The sequence below is a fragment of the Schistocerca serialis genome, chromosome 10 (genome assembly GCF_023864345.2).
Source record: "Schistocerca serialis cubense isolate TAMUIC-IGC-003099 chromosome 10, iqSchSeri2.2, whole genome shotgun sequence".
NCBI lineage: Eukaryota > Metazoa > Arthropoda > Insecta > Orthoptera > Acrididae > Schistocerca > Schistocerca serialis.
The window spans coordinates 35,936,382-35,960,310 of record NC_064647.1 but is presented as its reverse complement, the minus strand read 5'-3'; the positions used below and the strand labels follow the sequence as shown (position 1 = coordinate 35,960,310).

Sequence of the window (23,929 nt, the reverse complement as noted above, 5' to 3'; positions counted from 1 at the left end):
CCCTCCAATACTAAAGTGGTCATCCCTTGATGCCTCAGAACATGTCCTACAAACCGATCCCTTCTTCTAGTCAAGTTGTGCCACAAACTCCTCTTCTCCCCAATTCTATTCAGTACCTCCTCATTAGTTATGTGATCTACCCATCTAATCTTCAGCATTCTTCTATAGCACCACATTTCGAAAGCTTCTATTTTCTTCTTGTCTAAACTATTTATCGTCCATGTTTCATTTCCATACATCGCTGCACTCCATACAAATATTTTCAGAAACGACTTCCTGACACTTGAATCTATACTCGATGTTAACAAATTTCTCTTCTTCAGAAACACTTTCCTTGCCATTGCCAGTCTACATTTTATATCCTCTCTACTTCGACCATCATCAGTTATTTTGCTCCCCAAATAGCAAAACTCCTTTACTGCTTTAAGTGTCTCATTTCCCAATCTAATTCCCTCAGCATCACCCGACCTAATTCGACTACATTCCATTATCCTCGTTTTGCTTGTGTTGATCTTCATCTTATATCCTCCTTTCAAGACACTGTCCATTCCGTTCAACTGCTCCTCCAAGTCCTTTGCTGTCTGTGACAGAATTACAATGTCATCGGCGAACCTTAAAGTTTTTATTTCTTCTCCGTGGATTTTAATACCTACTCCGAATTCTTTTTTCTTTTACTGCTTGCTCAATATACAGATTGAACAACATCGGGGAGAGGCTACAACCCGGTCTCACTCCCTTCCCAACCACTGCTTCCCTTTCATGTTCCTCGACTCTTATAACTGCCATCTGGTTTCTGTACAAATTGTAAATAGCCTTTCGCTCCCTGTATTTTACCCCTGCCACCTTCAGAATTTGAAAGAGAATATTCCAGTCAACATTGTCAAAAGCTTTCTCTAAGTCTACAAATGCTAGAAACGTAGGTTTGCCTTTTCTTAACCTAGCTTCTAAAATAAGTCCTTGGGTCAGTATTGCCTCACGTGTTCCCATATTTCTACGGAATCCAAACTGATCTTCCCCGAGGTCGGCTTCTACCAGTTTTTCCAATCGTCTGTAAGGAATTCGTGTTGGTATTTTGCAGCCGTGACTTATTAAACTGATAGTTCGGTAATTTTCACATCTGTTAACGCCTGCTTTCTTTGGGATTGGAATTATTATATTCTTCTTGAAGTCTGAGGGTATTTCGCCTGTCTCATACATCTTGCTCACCATATGGTATAGTTTTGTCAGGACTGGCTCTCCTAAGGCTGTCAGTAGTTCTAATGGAATGTTGTCTACTCCCGGGGTCTTGTTTCGACTTAGGTCTCTCATAGTTTCCGAAATACCTTCAGAAGCAAGACAGAAAAATAGAATATGTACACCATTAAAATCTTTGTAATCTTAACGTACTTAACGATTGCTTTATAAAGGCGATTGTTGTTAGTAAAGAAAACAAATTAATTTTAAATTTTAAATTTTAAATTAACAACAGCCTCAGTTGCAATGTTTACCTAGATTTACTTGGGTTTCAGTTGGGATAACCCCCTCCTTCAGAATAAAAGGAACTACGATTTGTCCACAATGGACAACGTCAAAAGCTAAAATCTATAATACAGTAATACATCGTCATATTGCAATAATTTACCTGGGAAACAGCCTCGGCTATTGCTGCCGTACCGACGACCTCGTTATTTGGTAGCTCTACGAGGTCCAATCATCAATGAGCGAATTGAGGCCGTTGAAGAAGAGAAATTTGTTGACATCGAGTATAGATTTAAGTGTCAGGAAGTCGTTTCTGAAAGTATTTGTATGGTTTGTAGCCATGTATGGAAATGAAACATGGACGATAAATAGTTTAGACAAGAAGAGAATAGAAGCTTTCGAAATGTGGTGCTACAGAAGAATGCTGAAGATTACTTGGGTAGATCACATTACTAATGAGGAAGTAGTGAATAGAATTGGAGAGAAGGGAAATTTGTGGCACGACTTGACTAGAAGAAGGGATCGGTTGGTAGGGCATATTCTGAGGCACCAAGGGATCACCAATTTAGTATTGGAGGGCAGCGTGCTGGGTAAAAGTCGTAGAGGGAGACCAAGAGATGAATACACGAAACAGATTCAGAAGGATGTAGGCTGCAGTACGTACTGGGAGATGAAGAAGCTTGCACAGGATACAGTAGCATGGAGAGCTGCATCAAACCAGTCTCTGGACTGAAGACCACAACAACATCATCGAGCCTACAGCCCATGTTGCGCGTCATTAACATCGCCTCTCTTACGACTGTAATTTTATGTCTAGTAAGCTCATGTGTATTGTATTGAAATGCATGTTTCGAAACGAATGTACGAATGGGTATGTTATTTTCCATTTCTGCTCAAAAATTTGGGTTCTTTCTCGAGTTGTTGGTGCTGTACTGTGAAACCTGCAGTGTGGTTCTTACAACTTGTTTTGGTACTACCGTTTTCATTTATGTTTGCTTCAAGTTTGTGTAGTGGTATTAACTTTAATGCTCAAACGTGTCAAGTACTAAATTTTTTTAGGAAATGTACGCAGCCTTTAACAGTTTTCGGCGTTTATTGTAACTTCAGAATGTTACTTGATTCTGCCTTTAGGCTGATTCCATGATGCTGTTACAGACTCTCAGAGATTATGGAAAAGTGTAAATGTATCGATTTTGGACAAGGGACCCTCGTCCGGAAATGACCGAATCCAAACTTATAAGCGAAAATCGTTCTGTCACCTCTCACAGTGGATCTCTTCTAGTGAAAGCTCTTTGGTTTCCATATTTTGGGAGGAGGCAGTACGGACCAAAACAAGAAAAAAATCTCCAGTAAACATGGGCCCTAAAATGCATACCTTAACAGCTACGAGCAATTGTTCATTTTCGCAACTGCTAAGCACATCTCTTCTACTGAACACGTGCTCTTATCTCTAAAGGCTTGCATTTTAGAGTCGCAGTTTACTGGATACTTTTTTGTTTTAGTCCATACTACCTCCTCCATAAATACGAATGCCAAAGTGCTTGCAGCAGAAGAGATCCACTGTCAGAGCTGTTAGAACGACTTTCGCTTATAACTCTGTTGTTTCCGGACAAGGGGCACTTACCTCAAATTGATGCATTTACCTTTTCAACTACCCCTGAAAGTTTGAGTCATCATCACGGAATCGGCCTGTATGCGGGTATTTGATTTGCAGCTGTATTTAAAACTGATACGCGCAAAATGGTAACGGTTTACGAAACGACAACTTTTATATGAGACGTGTGCTGAATATTAGTCGGCAGAATAGCATCATGAGAGAACGTTCTACATCTACATCCATACTCTGCAAGCCACCTGACAGTGTGTGGCGGAGGGTACGTTGAGTACCTCTATCGGTTCTCCCTTCTATTCCAGTCCTGTATTGTTCGTGGAAAGAAGGATTGTCGGTATGCTTCTGTGTGGGCTCTAATCTCTCTGATTTTATCCTCATGGTCTCTACACGAGATATACGTTGGAGGGAGCAGTATACTGTTTGACTTCTCGGTGAAGGTATGTTCTCGAAACTTCAACAAAAGCCCGTACCGAGCTACTGAGCGTCTCTCCTGCAGAGTCTTCCACTGGAGTTAATCTATCATCTCCGCAACGCTTTCGCGATTACTAAATGATCCTGTAACGAAGCGCGGTGCTCTCCGTTGGATCCTCTCTATCTCTTCTATCAACCCTATCTGGTACGGATCCCACACTGCTGAGCAGTATTCAAGCAGTGGGCGAACAAGCGTACTGTAGCCTACTTCCTTTGTTTTCGGATTGCATTTCCTTAGGATTTTTCCTGTTACAAATTCGCGATGCACTTGTTGCACAAAGACAGTTCGAACGTTTCACTAAACTTTCCACTCATACTGCCACTTTGGCAGTGATTTCTTTTTGCAACTTGATTAATTTCTTCGTCTACCAATGATAGCGAAATGCACGTACTCCGGCAGTTCCGCTACATGACTACTTCGTCAGTGCATACCAAGTGTCGTAACACGTCTTAAGCTACGCTTTGTATAGAGGACAGATGGGAGTTTCTCAGTATAGCGTCACTTGTCTAATTTCTCAATTCTGTATTTCAGCTACTTTCATGCTGTCTCCCATCTTTTCCTATCAGATGCTACCTTTTGAGCTCTGCCGACTACTGCGCCCAGCGTTCTCTATGGATCTACTGCTACTTTCACTGACATGCTCAGTGTTTCTGGGAACAGCCACAGCTTCTCTTCTCAAATCTCACCTGCTCTTTTTCGTTCTTCTTCACTCCGCATTTAATCTTCCCACTTCAGTTTTAACATTCTTTGACAGAATCACATTCCAGAAGCTTCCAGTTTCTCCGTATTTCCAGTGGCCCATGATGTACTTACAATGTTGTGCTCAAGATTTCTTTCCTCTCGTGTAATTCGATTCACACTTTATTAGCACACTTAATTTATAACGGATGTCTCTCCTAAGAGTCGTCAGGTGCTTCACTGTGATGTTACCGAAGACGTTGTCAGTTTCCTTTTTGTCATGCCTACGTGTGAACTCGAATAAAATACTCGTACCATCAAACTGACGATGATGTTATCTATAGGATACTATCGTCGTTGGATGATCTTAACTAAACGCAGAACTGAACAAGACTTTCACACGGTTTAATTAACGGCAGCTCTCTTTATTAAATGTGGGGAAAAGGAGGGTAATGTCGACAACGATTGTAGCTCACACAGATGCTTAACAGCACTCGTTCTTCCCAGGCGCCATTCGCTAGTGGAACAAGGAATGGGGACATGATAGTGGTTCCAGAAGTGCCCTCTCCGGTGGAGTATACATGCAGATATTTGGCCCAAATAGCACGAAGTGAAAGCGTAGGTCTTTTTGGGAGAAGACCTGGGACGTGTTATAGACTGGTACAGGATGCGGCTGTGGAGAAAGTAGGTGGGTGTGGATCCCAAAGGAGAGGTCGTCTGCCTCCAGGAATCCGGTGAGTAATAAAACCTCAGCGGCGGCCCAGATGCAACCGCCACCAAGATAAATCGGGACATAGCGAAGCTGTTGTTGGCTATTTATTTTAGAAACTGGTTAGTTTCCCACTTCACCTCTGACTTTCTCCCAACCTCTGCACACTCCCCGTCTACATGTACATCTGTACTCGCTCATGGAACTTCTGGCATACGAATACACAGCTGGAAAAAAAAAGAGAAGCACCCAGAATACATGGTGGGAAGGCGTTGTCGTTCGTATTGAGCGTCATTACCAGGGCAGGTAGGCTATATAGGGGTCGTGAACAGCGTCAGGTGTTGAGTGGTCAATGCGAAGCAGGCGGAGATGCCACGTACTCGTTCGAGACAGCGTTGTCAGTACCAGACAGAAAGAGCCCTCACTGTAGGTATACATTTGGCCGGATGGTCGAATCTTGTAATATACGGAACTGTACGGTATTTCGATGAATCAGCTGCCCCATATCGGATTGCATGCGAATGTCAGTGCAGGCACGTTCGAGGTCAAGCTTCCAGCCGACCACGTTTATGTCATCCTGTTGTATTGGTCCGAGACTAGCTGCAGTCGGACTAGAGAATCGCAGTGCCACGCGTAGATTGCCGTTAACACAGACGGCTCCATTTGTTGCCGCGTTCAAGACTGCATGGACTGCTCATGGATGACATTGCATTGCGTTCAGCGATGAACTGTGGTTCTGCAATATCCAGGACAACCATTGTCGGCGGGTCTGGCGGCGATGTCTCATTATTCCAGTGTTTTGGAGAGGCTACGTGATGTCACTCATGATTTGGAGAGCCATCGGCTACGATTTTAGGTCATCGATGGTAGATCTGGAGAGCTTTGACGGTACAGTGATACACTATGTGATCAAAAATCCCGACCCCCCCCCCCCCCCCGAAACATACGTTATTCATATTAGGTGCATTGTGCTGCCACCTACTGCCAGGTACTCCATATCAGTGACCTCAATAGTCATTAGACATCGTGAGGGAGCAGAATGGGGCCCTCCGCGAAAAGACCACGGACTTCCAACGTGGTCAGGTGATGTCTCATAAGTCTGTACGCGGGATTTCCACACTCCTAAATATCCCTAGGTCCACATTTTCCGATGTGATAGTGAAGTTAAAACAAAAAAGTACAAGCGGACTTCGTCTGTTGACTGACAGAGATCGCCGAAAGTTAAAGAGAGTCGTAATGTGTAATAGGCAGACATCTATGCAGACCATCACACAGTTATTCCAAACTGCTTCAGGATCCACTGCAAGTACTCTGACAGTTAGGCGGGAGTTAAGAAAACTTGGTTTTTATGGTCGAGCAGATGCTCATAAGCCACACATCACGCCGGTAAATGCCAAACGACGCCTCGCTTGGTGAAAAGAGCGTAAACATTGGACGATTGAACAGTGGAAAAACTTTATGTGGAGTGACGAATCACGGTACACAATGTAGCGATCCGATGGCAGGGTGTGGGCATGTCGAATGCCCGGTGAATGACATCTTCCAACGTGTGTAGTGCCAACAGTAAAATTCGGAGGCGGTGGCGTTATGGTATGGCCGTGTTTTTCATGGAGGAGTCTTGCACCCCTTGTTTTGGGAGGCACTATCACAGCACAGGCCTACATTGATGTTTAAGCACCTCCTTGCTTTTCACTGTTGAAGAGTAAATCGGGAATGGCGATTGCTTCTTTCAACACGATCGAACACCTGTTCATAATGCACGGCATATGGCGGAATGGTTACACGACAACAACATCCCTGTAATGGACTGGCCTATACACAGTCCTGAACTGAGTCCTACAGAATACCACTGGGAATTTTGGAACGCCGATTTCGTGCCAGGCCTCACCGACTGACATCGATACCTCTCCTCAGTGCAGCACTCCGTGAATAATGGGCTGCCATTCCCTAAGAAACCTTCCAGCACCTGATTGAACGTATGCCTGCGAGAGTGGAAGCTGTCATCAAGGCTAAGGGTGGGCCAACACCATACTGAATCCCAGCATTACCAATGGAGGGCGCCACGATCTTGTAAGACATTTTCATCCAAATTTCCGGATACTTTTGATCACGTAGTGTACCCCACGGACATACTACATCCTCATATGTTACCTCTCAGGCAACAGTATCGTGGTACCATTTTTCAACATAACAATGTTCGTCTACATATGCCATGCGTCTATACGTATTGTCAGCGTGACGTTGAGGTACGCCTGCGACAGCAACTTCTTCACGTCTATCCCCAATAGAACACCTGTGCTCTGTACCAGTGACAGCACCCAGGACATCGAGGACCAGGTGCAACAGCTGAGGTCCAGTTTGCCACGTGCGAGGATACAGCGGCTTGATAGCGACCTTCGCAAAATGGTTCAAATGGTTATGAGCACTATGGGACTTAACTGCTGAGGTCATCAGTCCCCTAGAACTCAGAACTACTTAAACCTAACCAACCTAAGAACGTCACACACAGCCATGTCCGAGGCAGGATTCGAACCTGCGACCGCAGCGGTCGCGCGATTTCAGACTGTAGCGCCTAGAACCGCTCAGCCACTCCAGCCGGCGAACTTCGCAACCCACTGTCTAAAGAGTATTAGAATTTACGCATTGGTACGTAATTTTGCGGGCACGTTGCTCTCACCTTTCTTATACAATGGAGTCACCTACGCTTTTTTCCAGCACTTGGCACATTGTGCTGGGCGAGAAATTCACGAATTGGTTCAAATTGCTCTGAGCACTATGGGACTTAACTTCTGAGAGCATCAGTCCCCTAGAACTTAGAACTACTTAGACCTAACTAACGTAAGGACATCTCACACATCCATGCCCCAGGCAGGATTCGAACCTGCGACCGTAACAGTCGCGCGGTTCCGGACTGAAGCGCCTAGAACCACTCGGTCACCGCTGCCGGCGAAGTCTAACTGGGATTCCATCTGGACCTAGTGATTTATTTTCTTTCAAGTCTGTCTGTTGCTTCTCTATGGCAGGTATGCTTATTATGGGAATCTATCCGATAGTCAAATAACAGTATGTTTGTACGATTTTCCTGTGTGAACGATTTCTTGAACGTGAAATTTAAAACTTCGGCTTTCGTTTTGCTATCTTCAACTGCCACTCCAGACTGGTCAACAAGAGAGTGAATGGAAGCCTCAGACCCGCTGCATTACGCTATGGTTCTCTGTTAAAGGTATGAGAGTGTACGCTACTAGAAGTGCCAACCAATATATTGATTGCACCTGCGGACGTCTCGCGAAAAGATCATGGTGACTAAATTAGAGAGACTGAAGCCCGCGCGGAGGCACACTAGCAATCGATCTTTCTGCGAACCATAGTCGACTTAATGAAGAAAAGGGGAAAGTTATAATGGTACCCTCCACCATACACCATGGCTTGCGGAGTGTAGATGTAGAGGCGTAGGTTAATCAGCTGAAAAAATGCGGAAAAGAAAAAGAGCAGATGGATATGGAAGGTGTTAACACCGAAAGTGTAACAGATTCCTATGGTCGGTTGCTTGGCAAAGGAGGTACGAGAGGGTAAGAATAAAAACATAGGGAACCGTAATATACACTACTGGCCATTAAAACTGCTACACGAAGAAGAAATGCAGATGATAAACGGGGATCCATTGGACAAATATATTATACTAGAACTGACATGTGATTACATTTTCACGCATTGATCCTGAGAAATTAGTACGCAGAACAACCACCTTAGGCCGTAATAACGGCCTGGGCATTGAGTCAAGCAGAGCTTGGATGGCGTGTACAGGTACAGCTGCCCATGCAGCTTCAACACGATACCACAGTAGTGACTGGCGTATTGTGACGAGCCAGTTGCCCGCCCACCACTGAGCACAGACGTTTTCAATTGGTGAGAGATCTGGAGAATGTGCTGGCCAGGGCAGCAGTCGAACATTTTCTGTATACAGAAAGACCCGTACAGGGCCTGCAACATGCGGTCGTGCATTACCCTGCTGAAATGTAGGGTTTCGCAGCGATCGAATGAAGGATAGAGTCACGGGTCGTAACACATCTAAAATGTAACGTCCACTGTTCAAAGTGCCGTCAATGCGAACAAGAGGTGACCGAGACGTGCAACCAATGGCACCCATCACGCCGGGTGATACGCCAGTATGGCGATGACGAATACACTCTTCCAATGTGCGTTCACCGCGATGTCGCCTATCACGGATGCGACCATCATGATGCTGTAAACAGAACATGGGTTCATCCGAAAAAATGACGTTTTGCCATTCGTGCGCCCAGGTTCGTCGTCCAGTACATCATCACAGGCGCCCCTGTCTGTGTTGCAGCGTGAAGGGTAACCGCAACTGTGGTCTCCGAGCTGATAGTCCATGCTGCTGCAAACGTCGTTGAACTGTTCGTGCAGATGGTTGTTGTCTTGCAAACGTCCCCATGTGTTGACTCAGGGATCGAGACGTAGCTGCACGATCCGTTACAGCCATGCGGATAAGATGCCTGTCATCTCGATTGATAGTGATACGAGGCCGTTGAGATCCAGCACGGCGTTCCGTATTACCCTCCTAAACCCACCGATTCAATGTTCTGCTAACAGTCATTGGATCTCGACCAACACGAGTAGCAATGTCGCGATACGATAAACCGCAATCGCGATAGGTTACAATCCGACCTTTATCAAAGTCTGAAACGTGATGGTACGCATTTCTCCTCCTTATACGAGCCATCACTACAACGTTTCACCAGGCAACGCCGGTCAACTGCTGTTTGTGTATGAGAAATCGATTGGAAACTTTCCTCATGTCAGCACGTTGTAGGTGTCGCCACCGGCGCCAACCTTGTGTGAATGCATATCACAGCATCTTCTTCCTGTCGGTTAAATTTCGCGTCTGTAGCACATCATCTTCGTGGTGTAGCAATTTTAATGGCCAATAGTGTATTTGTCATTTAGTAGCTTCGAGAGTGCTACCGTGGAAAACCACGGAATCACGCAAAGGCCACTGCCAGTTTGTAGTGAAGTGAATGCATACGGTACTGCAGACGTTCCGCCTGGCTTGTTTACCGTTGTTTGGCGCTCGGCAGATAACTCGTCCTCGAATGCCGTAACGGTGGCTGTCTCTCTTTGGTCGCGGGAACGCCTACCCGGTGTATCTTGCGCAACGGCCGCTCGGACCCGGCTACCGTTGCGTGTCTCACACACGAGAAAACTGACACACACTCGCTTCCGCTTCTCCATAAAGGAGACACACGAGACGTCAACAACTGCACACGTAACCAACTACTATTCCAAATGCACAAATAATTATCAGTAAACGGCTAAACGCTCACTAATAGGCGCCCATTTAGATTGAAGTTTGCCTATCTAACAGCTTCCTGGTGAAGAAAGAAATTAATTTTGCAAAAACAGACATAATGTCTTATGGGATAACTTGGTGTTGTGCCGCGGTCCGCTCAGTCGTCTGCTGTCCATCGCCGCGGCCTTCTTGCCCGCGGCGATGGACAGCAGACGACTGAGCGGACCGCAACACCAAAGTGGCGGGAACCACGGAAGCAGACCGTAGAAGAAAACAAGTTCACACCAGCACCATAGATATATAAATCGCCCTATGCCTGTTAGATCGTATAAAAATGATAATTTTACTGTTTTTTAATCCTGACAAGTACAGATTTTAGCTTTGACATCTACATATTTTAATTAAATATTTTTAATATAAAAAAGATCTACTGAATACAGTATGTGCAAATGGAATGTAACAAATGTACCAGACGCCACCTGTCGGTAATAGTGTTATAATTAATATAAATGACGTGCACTCTGCCAACCAATTTTATGTGACGTAGCTTGTGAAAGTTGCTGAATTGGACGGGTTACTCCTGTAACTTAAATATCAGGTACGTTCTGGTACATTTGATGTTGATAAGATAGGATGAAAAAGATTTGCTTTCGTGAAATAGTAAATTAGTATAATTATTTTTACAGATCTGAAGATGGTTCTGAATGAACCGAAACCGGTCATATGAATAATAAAAAAAATTTGCAATCAAGACGGATTTAAAGTAACATTATAGAAATTAATTTAATTATTTCTTACGGTATGATGGATTGGGGGAGGGGGTGCATAAGTAGGTACTGAAAACTCCGTCCGAACAGGTATCCGAAGGACCAACTGTACCGACCGACCGCCGCGTCATCCTCAGGTCATAGGGATTACTGGATGTGGGTATTGAGGGGCATGTGGTCAGCACACCACTCTCCTGGCCATGTTTGTTTCCGTGACCGAAGTCACTGCTTCTCAATCAAGTAGCTCCTCAGTTTGCCTCACAAGGGTTCAGCGCTTGTCAGACCCTGACGGTCACCCATCTGAGTGTTAAACAAGACTGATAGCGCTTAACTTTGGTGATCTGACGGAAACCGGAGTTATCACTGCGGCTAGGACTTTGGCTTGGTGGGTATCCAGTAGGTGTCATTATTATTATCACATCTTGGTAGAGCACTTGCCCGCGAAAGGCAAATGTCCCGAGTTGGAATCTCGATCCGGCACACAGTTTTAAGCTGCCAGGAAGTTTCATATCAGCGCACACTCCGCTGCAGAGTGAAAATCTCATTCTGGAAACATCCCCCTGACTGTGGCTAAGCCATGTCTATGCAATATCCTTTCTTTCAGGAGTGCTAGTTCTGCAAAGTTCGCAGGAGAGCTTCTGTAAAGTTTGGAAGTTATTCTTGAGGGTATTTTTGTTCTGTCGTTTCGCTTTTTTGAGTTAAAGCATCATCAGTGGTCTATAATTAAATTATTTGGATTTTGATTTCCTTTTCGATCCAAAAACAGTTCGTTAAGAATAAATTGATTTGTACTTAGGGTGATTTTCGGTTGATTTCTCGATTACATCGGGAAATGCTGTCTGCTAGCACATCGTTGTTTTTCTGTGTTAGATAGTGATAATTTTTGGTCTAATTTTTAGGTGTTCTCCAGCACTATGCATTTCTTATGTTTTTCACAACACACTTTTACGCACACCACTGAATTCTGATGTGTTGGCAAATGTGCCAACACCTTGTAGATAGAGGAGGCCGAAATGCACGCTATCTAACGCAGACGGGCGTGAATTCTGGAACAGGATAAGTAGTGAATTCTAATAAGAAAAGTATGCAGCTCCTCGAATACTTAACTTTTATATAGTCCTTTGGTTTACAACGTTCTTGATGAGACATTTCATACGATAACTATCAAACTATGTAAAGCTAATGGCGCCTTGCTAGGTCGTAGCCATGGACTTAGCTGAAGGCTATTCTAACTGTCTCTCGGCAAATGAGAGAAAGGCTTCGTCAGTGTAGTCGCTAGCAAAGTCGTCGTACAACTGGGGCGAGTGCTAGTCCGTATCTCGAGACCTGCCTTGTGGTGGCGCTCGGTCTGCGATCACACAGTGGCGACATGCGGGTCCGACATGTACTAAATGGACCGCGGCCGATTTAAACTACCACCTAGCAAGTGTGGTGTCTGGCGGTGACACTACAAATTCTGTTTGTTTTTGTACTTCAAGTATGTATTGTGGTTTGTGTTTTGTAGTGTTGCCAACATCCAACATAACCTTTCCACTACTTTGTCTAGAATACTTTTTTAAATAATTAGATTATTGTATGTGTGTAATTCTATTTATGTTTCTTTGTCTTTCTGTACTGTATAAGAATAGAGAAGGAATAGCGATGGACGGTTTTTTTTTTTTTTTTTTTTGGTGTGTGTGGGGGGGGGGGCGTCCATGATGAGTGGACGTAAGTATACAGCAGAGTGATGGAGTGTGAGTTAGAGGAGAAGGTGAGGAGCGAGCGAGAAGTGAAATGAAACTGTGAGTTGCAGGGGGGGGGGGGGGGGGCGGGCGTCTGTCGGAGAGTAAGAGGGAGTGAAGAACGGAAAAGACTCTTTTCTTTTTCATGTAATTTCATCAGTTATTCTATATAGAGTATGGCTTCCAATATTTATTTGGTCATTGAACAACTGTTCCTTTTGCGTTAATGCTTTTTCTGTATGGAAATTTTCTTGCAAAGGTAGGAGGTGTCTGTCTTTACTGATTTTTATGATATTCATATCGTTTGCAATATTGCTTGGTCTATGGTGTTCTTGTTTTAGATGATCTGCAAAGGTTGAATGATTTGTACCGTATTTAAATGTTCTGATGTGTTCTTTACATCTTGTATCGAATGTTCTGCAAGTCATTCCAATGTATATCTTCTCACAATCTCTGCAACGGAGCTGATAGATACCACATTTTTGGTATCTGTCTGGTTTCGATTTCAGTTTTGGGATGTGCTTTTGTATGTATCTAAAATCAAATCAAAATGTAAATAACTTAATTACAGACCACTGCTGATGCCTTACCTCAGTAAAGCGAATCGCGTCTGGTGAAAAAAATCACGCATTTTTGTAGCTGCAGCGACAGAACAAAACTACCCTCAATAATTTCTTTTCATACATTTTAGGCTGAAACCCAACACTTCGTATACAAAATCATATGAAATTCTTTCAGTGAAACAGCCGAGATAATGTTCACGTATGTGAGATTCGAAAATATCCCTGGTATCGGCTACTTTCATAAAAAAAAGGCAATGTTAGAGGAGGGTGTCCCATTACAACACCCACACACACACACACACACACACACGTTGTCGCCTTCTCGTGGTTTCACCGATCTTCGACCACGTTCCACAGGTGCCTGCCACTTGGTACACCAACAGCCGACCATCTCCGCCATTTTCGAGGAGTTCGTCACAGCCTGGCCTTTGTCAGAGCCGGCCACGCCACTGTTCCCCATGAGCACGTGTGCTGCGAGTTAACTTGAGGCGACAGTCTTACGGCGGTCCGGTCTCCACCTCTTCCGCGTTCCCCACGTCCCGGCTCTGAGTTTTCTCACGGAGCAGCAGACGCGTGCCGGAGATGCGGGGATAACTCTTGCTTGCAATTACTGGCTGGCGGTTTCCAGGTCGAATAACCAGACTCAAGAGTCTGTAGGACTTATAAACCTCGGAGGGCGGTAATAGCGAAGGAAGCATCGGGCACTGCATCTTGAGAACTAGAACTTCCCCTAGACTACAGGCAGAATTCTGTTGGTCGGTAAATGATGCAACCATCCAAAAATACTTTTTTAATGTGTCAATTTAGCGTCATAGGCCCACGAATACTTTTTAAATGTTTCAGTTTAGTGCCATAGGCGGTTTCGGGCTACCATGCCCATCTTCAAATGGCTAATATTTTCAGTTATACAGATGTTTTGGCCAATAGCATGTCGGCTGACCCCAAACTGCATAGGAATATTTGAGTATTAAGTGCCGCCTTATTATAAGTTGTGTCATTAATAAAAATACGCTTCAAGTGCTTGCATGACCCAAAACATTATGACCACCTCCTTAATAGCTTGCGTGTTCGTCTTACATATACCACCGATTCTGAGTATCAGGGATCCGACAGATGGTTCGTAGGTTTGTGGATTTATGTGGCACTAGACGTTGGTGTGTACAATATATGAGTCTGCCGATATACCATCTGACTTTCGGAAAAGCATCATCCACACAATTCCGAAGACGGCAAGAGCTGACAAGTGCGAGAATTATCGCACAATCAGCTTAACAGCTCACGCATCGAAGCTGCTTACAAGAATAGTATACAGAAGAATGGAAAAGAAAATTGAGAATGCGCTAGGTGACGATCAGTTTGGCTTTAGGAAAAGCAAAGGGACGAGAGAGGCAATTCTGACGTTACGGCTAATAATGGAAGCAAGGCTAAAGAAAAATCAAGACACTTTCATACGATTTGTCGACCTGGAAAAAGCGTTCGACAATATAAAATGGTGCAAGCTGTTCGAGATTCTGAAAAAAGTAGGGGTAAGCTATACGGAGAGACAGGTCATATACAATATGTACAACAACCAAGAGGGAATAATAAGAGTGGACGATCAAGAACGAAGTGCTCGTATTAAGAAGGGTGTAAGACAAGGCTGTAGCCTTTCGCCCCTACTCTTCAATCTGTACATCGAGGAAGCAATGATGGAAATAAAAGAAAGGTTCAGGAGTCGAATTAAAATACAAGGTGAAAGGATATCAATGATACGATTCGCTGATGACATTGCTATCCTGAGTGAAAGTGAAGAAGAATTAAATGATCTGCTGAACGGAATGAACAGTCTAATGAGTACGCAGTATGGTTTGAGAGAAAATCGGAGAAAGACGAAGGTAACGAGAAGTAGTAGAAATGAGAACAGCGAGAAACTTAACATCAGGATTGATGGTCACGAAATCAATGAAGTTAAGGAATTCTGCTACCTAGGCAGTAAAATAACCAATGACGGACGGAGCAAGGAGGACATCAAAAGCAGACTCGCTATGGCAAAAAAGGCATTTCTGGCCGAGACAAGTCTACTAACATCAAATACCGGCCTTAATTTGAGGAAGAAATTTCTGAGGATGTACGTCTGGAGTACAGCATTGTATGGTAGTGAACATGGACTGTGGGAAAACCGGAACAGAAGAAAATCGAAGCATTTGAGATGTGGTGCTATAGACGAATGTTGAAAATTAGGTGGACTGATAAGGTAAGGAATGAGGAGGTTCTACGCAGAATCGGAGAGGAAAGGAATATGTGGAAAACACTGATAAGGAGAAGGGACAGGACATCTGCTAAGACATGAGGGAATGACTTCCATGGTACTAGAGGGAGCTGTAGAGGGCAAAAACTGTAGAGGAAGACAGAGATTGCCCGCATCTCGTGGTCGTGCGGTAGCGTTCTCGCTTCCCACGCCCGGGTTCCCGGGTTCGATTCCCGGCGGGGTCAGGGATTTTCTCTGCCTCGTGATGGCTGGGTGTTGTGTGATGTCCTTAGGTTAGTTAGGTTTCAGTAGTTCTAATTTCTAGGGGACTGATGACCATGGATGTTAAGTCCCATGGTGCTCAGAGCCATTTGAACCATTTGAAGACAGAGATTGAAATACGTCAAGCAAATAATTGAGGACGTAGGTTGCAAGTGCTACTCTGAGATGAAGAGGTTAGCACAGGAAAGGAATTCGTGGCGGGCCGCATCAAACCAGTCAGTAGACTGATGACAAAAAAATAGACGTCTACGCACAGGTCATGTAATTCGCATAAATAACAGGCCGCTGATATGTGTACGCGGTGGTGGCGCTCGATAGCGACCGAGATGGGATCCATAGGATTTAGACTAATTTGGTCACCGAGACATAAACGTGAGTTCACTATAATGCTCCTCAAACCACTGTATTACGGTTCTGGTTCCCAGAGACGTACTGCTGAAAGGAGACATCGCCGTCGGGAAAGATAGGAGAACGTCTCCCATAGCGGAATACTACTCCCACCAGCCTGCGTCCGTGGCGCGCTGCACGTTTCGATCCGCCGATGACGGCCTTTGTGAAGACGGCGATGGACTCAGTGTAGCAAAAATGTGATTCACACGATTAGTCGACACGTTTCCATTGATCGACGGTAGAATCCCGATGGTCCAGTGGCCAACGCAATGTCATTGGGTCAACATGTGAACATGTAGGGGTGGTCTGCTGTGGAGCTCCATGTTCAACAATGGACGATGAACAGTGTGCTCCGAAACACTTGTCCGTGCTCATGCCACAGTTCACCATCCATCCCACTTTACAGAGCAGACAAGCCTCCGAACCCTACGTTGTATGAAAAATCGTAGACGTCAACCATTTAGCGCCTAGTGGTAGTTTCACAGTCCTTCTGTCTCTTTCTGTAGATCATCACAACAGCATAACGTGAACATTCGACCAGCTTCGCTGTTTTCTAGATACTCGTGCACAGGCTCTGCACAATAACAAATTGCCCTTTCTCATAGACGCTTATCTCCATGGATTTCGCCATTTGCAGCCCACGTCTTTGTTAGGGGGATCCCCCGTCCGTCCTGCCCCCCTTACATACTTTTGTTACCGAGTCACAAGACTCGAAAAGCCACCAGGTGGCTTCCAACGTCGTCGGTGGGCAGTGGTTTTGGCTTATCAGTGTAGTTATACACACATCAAAAAAAAGTCTTGCATCACCCTGGTTCCCGGAACTCCTGAAGATAGACGTAGACTGTGGATCTTGTATCACAGACACAGTCCCTTTGACTGTTCAGGGATGTCGCTAAACCCACCCAAAGATGTAAACAACCATGCATGAGAAGCGCCTATTAGACGGACGGGGTCCGACAGCCGATCAGTCCCAGTCATTCCAACATGAAGGAGGTACACGGCTCGTGTTGTCTGTAGTTCAACCATGCCAAGACGGTCAATACCGCGGTGCGATCGCGTCCGCATTGTTACCTTGTGCCAGGAAGGGCTCTCAACAAGGGAAGTGTGCAGGAGTCTCGGAGTGAACCAAAGAAATGTGAGATGCAGAGAGATAGGAACTGTTGATGACATGCCTCGCTCAGGCCGCCCAACGGCTAGTCAGTAGATGACACCTACCTTGGGATTATGTCTCGGAGGAACCCTGACAGCAACGCCACCATGCTGAATAATGTTTTTCGTGTATGCACAGGACGTCGTGTTACGACTCAAACTGTGCGCAATACGCTGATGATGCGCAACTTCATTCTCGGCGTACATGGCGAGGTCGATTTTTGCAACCACGGCAATATGCAGTGCGCTACAGATGGGCCCAACAACATGCCGAATGGACCGCTCAGGATTGGCTTCACGTTCTCTTCACCGATGAGTGTCGCATATGCCTTCAACCAGACAATCGTTGGAGGCGTGTCTGGAGGCAACCCGGTCAGGTGAACCCCTTACCCGCACTGTCCAGCGAGTGCAGCAAGGTGGAGGTTCCCTGCTGTTTTAGGGTGGCGTAATGTGGGGCCGACGTACGCCGCTGGTGGTCATGGAAGGCTCCGTAACGGCTGTGTTATACGTGAATGCCATCCTCCGACCGATAGTGCAATCATATCGCCAGCATATTGGCGAGGCATTCGGCTTCATGGACGGCAATTCGTGCCCCCATCCTGCACATCTTGTAAATGACTTCCTTCAGGATTACGACATCGACTAGAATGGCAAGCTTGTTCTGACATGAAACCTATTGAATATTCCTGGGATGGATTGAAAAAGGCTGTTTATGGACGACGTGACCCGCCAACCAATCTGAGGGATCTACCCCGAATCGCCGTTTAGGAGTGGGACAATCTGGACCAACAGTGCCTTGGTGAACGCGTGGATAGCATGCCACTACGAATACAGGCATGCATCAGTGCAAGAGGACATTCTACCAGGTATTAGAGGTACCGGTATGTACAGCAGTCTGGACCACCACCTCTTAATGTCTCATTGTGTGGTGGTACAAAATACAATGTGTGGTTTTCATGAGCAATAAAAAGAGCGGAAGTGATGTTTATGTTGATCACTATTCCAATTTTCTACACAGGTTCTGGAACTCTCGGAACCGAGGTGATGCAGAACTATTTTTGATGTTGCAAATTAGTTGTGCTGGTGTGCTGTGAGTAAACTTACTATTAAAAGACCAAGAGACAAATTGTTTTGGTATTTTTTTGTCTTTTTTCTATTAGTGGGAATTTTGACGAAATAATTTACTGTAAATTACATTTGCATTTACACGCAGTTGTATGTACAGATGTTTGATTGGCATTACACTTTATAAGTTAGTTGGAAGAAATAAAAAATTAAAGAAGTTCACGGGTGGGATGCGAGTAACAACTCTGTTCATCATAATCATATTTATATCTTAAACTGCAGTGTTGTGACTGTTAGGCTTCCCATTCGTGTTTGATTTTTGTAAACAGTTCAAGGAAATTATTTAGAAAATGTTTGCTGACTAGCTCCAGCCGCTCATTTAGAATGTATTGGAGTGAACTGAGGGTGTGAGTATATATTTCTTCCCTCTAAGAGGTCCATTTTCGTGCCTTTTTTAGTGGTATGTAATATCCGCAAGTTGCCATTAACGTTAGAAACATAGTGTCTATATTGATTCAAGTGACTGACCCCCTTCCCCCCGCCCCCTGCCCGCCGCTCCCATGAACCATGGACCTTGCCGTCGGTCGGGAGGCTTGCGTGCCTCAGCGATACAGATGGACGTACCGTAGGTGCAACCACAACGGAGGGGTATCTGTTGAGAGGCCAGACAAACGTGTGGTTCCTGAAGAGGGGCAGCAGCCTTCTCAGTAGTTGCAGGGCAACAGTCTGGATGATTGACTGATCTGGCCTTGTAACATTAACCAAAACGGCCTTGCTGTGCTGGTACCGCGAACGGCTGAAAGCAAGGGGAAACTACAGCCGTAATTTTTCACGAGGGCATGCAACTTTACTGTATCATGGAGAGCTGCATCAAACCAGTCTCTGGACTGAAGACCACAACAACAACAACAACAGTGTAAAGGTATCCATGTGTTTACGATATCTTATACTGAAGCTTCTGCCGATCTGTCCACGATAAAAGTCGGGGCAACTGTCACAATCAATCTTGTAAAATCCTGATTTTTCTAGGCGAAGACTAATGGTATTGGTGCTGTGGATAATGTTATGTTGCACAGTATTATTGGTGCGAAAACATATTTGAACTCTGTCCTTCGGAAAAGATTGGCAATTTGGTATGAGATTATGACTAGGAATGGAATGCATACAAGTAGTTCATTTTCTACTGCTGGTTCTGAGTTTAATGCTGTGGATTAGTATCTTCAGTTTTATTTGACAGGCAGTCAATTACTTGTGGTGTATACCCATTATTTTTAGCTACAGTTCTGCTAATACTGATTTCTTTCTCCTTGGAAGATGAACGGGGGAATTTCATGTATACGGTTTAACACGGGTCTGAAATAAAAGTATTTGTGGCTGGTTGCGGCATTCACCAACTGTCATCAACGACTGCGGAGTTCACAAGACCCAACGAGTATAAAATAACATTAGAATTCAGTTGAGTGCCACACATACGGCGCTGTCCTAGAGCAGCTGCAGACTGCGCAGAGCTCTCTGTTTGGTTACTCACTCTGAAGGCGGCTCCGAGGCGGCTGCTGCGGAGGACCTGCAACAGACGGAGGTAATCCACTGTAGTTACCCACTTGTGGCCAGCCGAGTACAAGCAGAACGCCTGTAGGAACGGACATTTACACAATGGAGATGGGCAAAGTCGTCCATCCTTGGCAACTAGTTCACTGATCTTCTTTTTTGGGAACCGTTCATTGTTGTTCGTTCACCGTTCGTTGTGCTTGGTATGATTCTTATGAAACATTGAAAATTAGTAGCATAGGTGACTGAAGATGGAAGGCGCCAAGCGAGCACTTGCCTCCCCCTGGAGTACAGAGTTTTCATTCATAACAGAATTCTCACACGCTGGTAATTTTCGTGATTCTACAAAACATCTCGTTTAGCCAACTGCAGCGTTATGTGGCTGATCTCAGTGAAATAATATAAGGTAGCCCACGAAAAACCGGCCCCGAGTACAGACTGCTCGCCAATTACACACGATTTCTTGACCGCTACGAGCAGAATAGATAAACATGTAATAATTAGGCAGTGAAGGAATAACAAATAAGCTAATGCAAATAACTCCGAAACAATAGATGACCATTGGTATGCGACAATGAGCAGTCTAGTACTCGGGGCTGATTTTTCGTGCGCCTGCCTGTACCACTGAAATAATGTTGCAGGAGATACCATATTCTCTTTACAAAATGTGACACCAGACACTCGATTACGATGCGCGGGCTTCATTCGGCTGTAAGTCGGGTACCTTCCATAACAATGAACATGCTCTTTTACCTTGCATAAAAAAAAGACAGAAAATGGCCACTCGTGTGTGCCGTGCCGACGTCGTTTGCATGTGTACTAACAAAAAATCTTGCCTTCTTACAAGTATTTCTTCTGCTGTTTATCGAAATAGTGACGCAAACTGATACGCCGTTTTGTTACCTGAAGATGTATGTATTACATACCATGTAATTTTTATGTAATTGACGTAATTATATAATACATTTTAATTACCGATCGTGGACGATGAATAGAATACGAAAAGAACCAGAAATCCAGAGTTCAAAAAAGGTTTGAAACAGATCCAGAATGAGCGTGCGAAGCGAACGAAACAGACAACTCGATACTGAAGTAACTACGAGCAGTCGGCAGTGGAACTGCGACGAGTGGCCACGCGAAAAAGGACGAGTGCGGCCGACCGAGACCGAGACCGAGACAGACGGGAACGGGACCGAGGCTGGAACGAGACCGGCCGCCGTGTAGTTGGGGGAACGAGACCGACCGTTTCCCGTTCCCGGGAACTGTAAGTAGGAAGCCGCGACCGAAGTGAACTATGAACGACCGTTCCTTAGAATTCGTTCCTCGCTCGTTTCGTTCATCTTGGTGAACCGTTCCTTTGGACCTGATAGTTCGCGAACGACCCATCTCTTGTACACAACTCCATACCTGCTAACGAATATTCAGTCTCCAACTGCGGTGAACCTTCAAGAGATTGCTAAATTCGAGAATAGAATATTACTAGATAGAAACGGAGGAGTCGAAAAAGAACTACTTTTATTTCTTAAACTGAAATGGTTCAAATGGCTCTGAGCACTATGGGACTTAACTTCTGAGGTCATCAGTCCCCTAGAACTTGTCCCCACAAAAATACCCTCTACCACGCACCAATTAATCATTTTCAATCAAACCATCCACATTCATTCACTTTGGAAAAGTTATCTGATCTGATTTTCTAGTAATATATGCGGCGACAGCACGACGACGCCAAAGTATTTTCTAGTGCGTTTATTCTTTGAAATAACAGAGATGCATATATGCATTCTCCATGGTTGTTAGAGTGGTAACTAGGACAGCTTCTGGAGTATCTGTTGAGGGATTGACGTGTTTCTGAGAGATACATATTCTGCTTTTCTTCTCGCTAAAGCGAGCCAATTAACATTTGTGCCGCTAGCGGTTTGTTTGAGGAGAAAGAGACTGTAAAAGGAAAATAATTAAGGCGTGGAATCACCGGAGATCTGGATATGTAATGGAGATGGATTTAGTACACAATTTCCTCCATAAATAAGGTTTGTGACTTTTTTGTTCTGGTGTGAGTGAACGAATGAGTTTTTTCTGAATCATTTGATGATCACGTTGGCCCTGTAATTAGTGGGGAAGTTTCAGCTGTGTCGAAGAGAGCCTGCAATCACTAAGTCTGTGTTAAATCGTCCAAAAAGGCTTCGTACACATCTGGAATTCGCAATCTTTCGTAAAAGGAACAAATTGTCCAAACGATTGATTCTCCCGACTGACTGCAGTATTTAACAGTAACAATAAATGTAAAGATCTCTTACAGCAAGCCAGCCGCTGATTACCAAGACGAAGGACTCCACCAAAGATCCTATTTGGCTGATTTCACGTAATAAAATATTATATTAAAAACTGTACATAGATAAAGGAGAGAAAGAGAGAGAGTGAATGAAAATAGAGATAATACTAATAATCCTCCATTAGTCTAATTTTTCGCCTGTCTTATCACGGATCAGCCAAGAACGGGGAGGGCCTTACTTTACTGTATAGATTTATGTGTGAAGGTGAAGGGATCTTAAAGGCAACAGATACATGACTATACAGACAAGACATTACACAGAGATAGCGGCTAGCTGCATTCATCATCTATTCTTAGATAAAGAGACGGAAACTTATTATCTTAACATTTAAAAAGGTTAAAAACTTAGAACTACTTCAACCTAACTAAGGACATCACACACATCCATGCCCGAGGCAGGATTCGAACCTGCGACCTTAGCGGTCGCGCGGATCCAGACTGTAGAGCCTAGAACCGCTCGGCCATTCCGGCCGGCTCTTAAACTCAATTTCAGACGTTAGCATTGTTTTTTTTTCTAAATACGATATATCACTTTGACTATAAATGATCTTATTGTGTCCTAACAGTAGTGTTAAACTGGCCCCAACTAACTTTCGTAACTTAACTTCTGGCAGTGGAAACTCAGTACTGCTCGAAAGTGATGAATGTTAGAATGCGGCGCAGCAGCAGGCCACATAAAGAGAAACATTCCCCATGTGCAATGCAAAGAAAAGCAGCTATATCATACTGTCCCAGTAAGTGCAATGCGATGACACACGATTGCAAAATGACGCTTCGGTCAGGGGATGGAAATAATCAACGACGGACGGAACAAGGAGGACGTCAAAAGCAGACTAGCACTGGCAAAAAGGGCATTCCTGACCAAGACAAGTCTAGTAGTAGAGTTTAATTTGAAGAAGAAATTGCTGACAATGTACCTTTGTAGTACAGCATTGCATGGTAGTAAAACATGGACTGTGAGACAAACCGAACAGAAGAGAATCGAAGCATTTGAGATGTGGAGATGTGGTGCTACAGACGAATGTCGACTGATAAGTTAGGGAATGAGGAGGTTGTGCGCAGAACCGGAGAAGAAACGAATATGCGGAAAGCACTGACAGCAAGAAGGGTCATGACATCAGGGAATGACTTCCATAGCACTAGAAGAAGCTGTAAAGGGCAAAAACTGTAGAGGACGACACAGATTGGAATACATCCAGCAAATAAATGAGGACGTAGGTTGAAAGCGCTACTCTGAGATGTTGGCATAGGATTCGTGGCGGGCGGCATCAGACAAGTCCCAAGACTGATGGGTCAAAAAAAGGGGGATGGTGAAAGAAACTGAACTTACTGAATGATGCAGAAGACATCAGAATTTAAAAAGTGTGTAACGAAACAAGCTTTTGTGTACCGCAATTATCTTTACAGAATTCATTTCTTGCATAAAAACAAATATTACTCTGCCACGTAATTCGTTAATGAATAGGTGAAGGAGTGGTGAATCTATAGCTGTGAATCCACGTCATGTGAGCAGATAATTTTGTTTAATTTCATCTCGATAATCAATCTAACTGACACGAATAAATATAGAAAATCATACTGAAACTTTTACTTTCAGGAATTCGTTATAAATTATGCGCGAGCAAGCAGTGCAGCGACGTTAGCTGAACAT

The 23,929-nt window shown here is 44.4% G+C and overlaps 1 protein-coding gene across 1 annotated transcript in view; it reads right to left on the bottom strand.

Annotated features, from left to right (window-relative positions):
* LOC126425211 (uncharacterized) overlaps window positions 1-23,929 on the bottom strand; it is a 337,500-nt gene that overhangs the window by 272,047 nt on the left and 41,524 nt on the right. Inside the window, exon 2 of the mRNA XM_050088166.1 lies at window positions 19,930-19,965. Coding sequence (XP_049944123.1) covers window positions 19,930-19,965 — 36 coding nt within the window. The remainder of the gene's footprint in view (window positions 1-19,929; window positions 19,966-23,929) is intronic.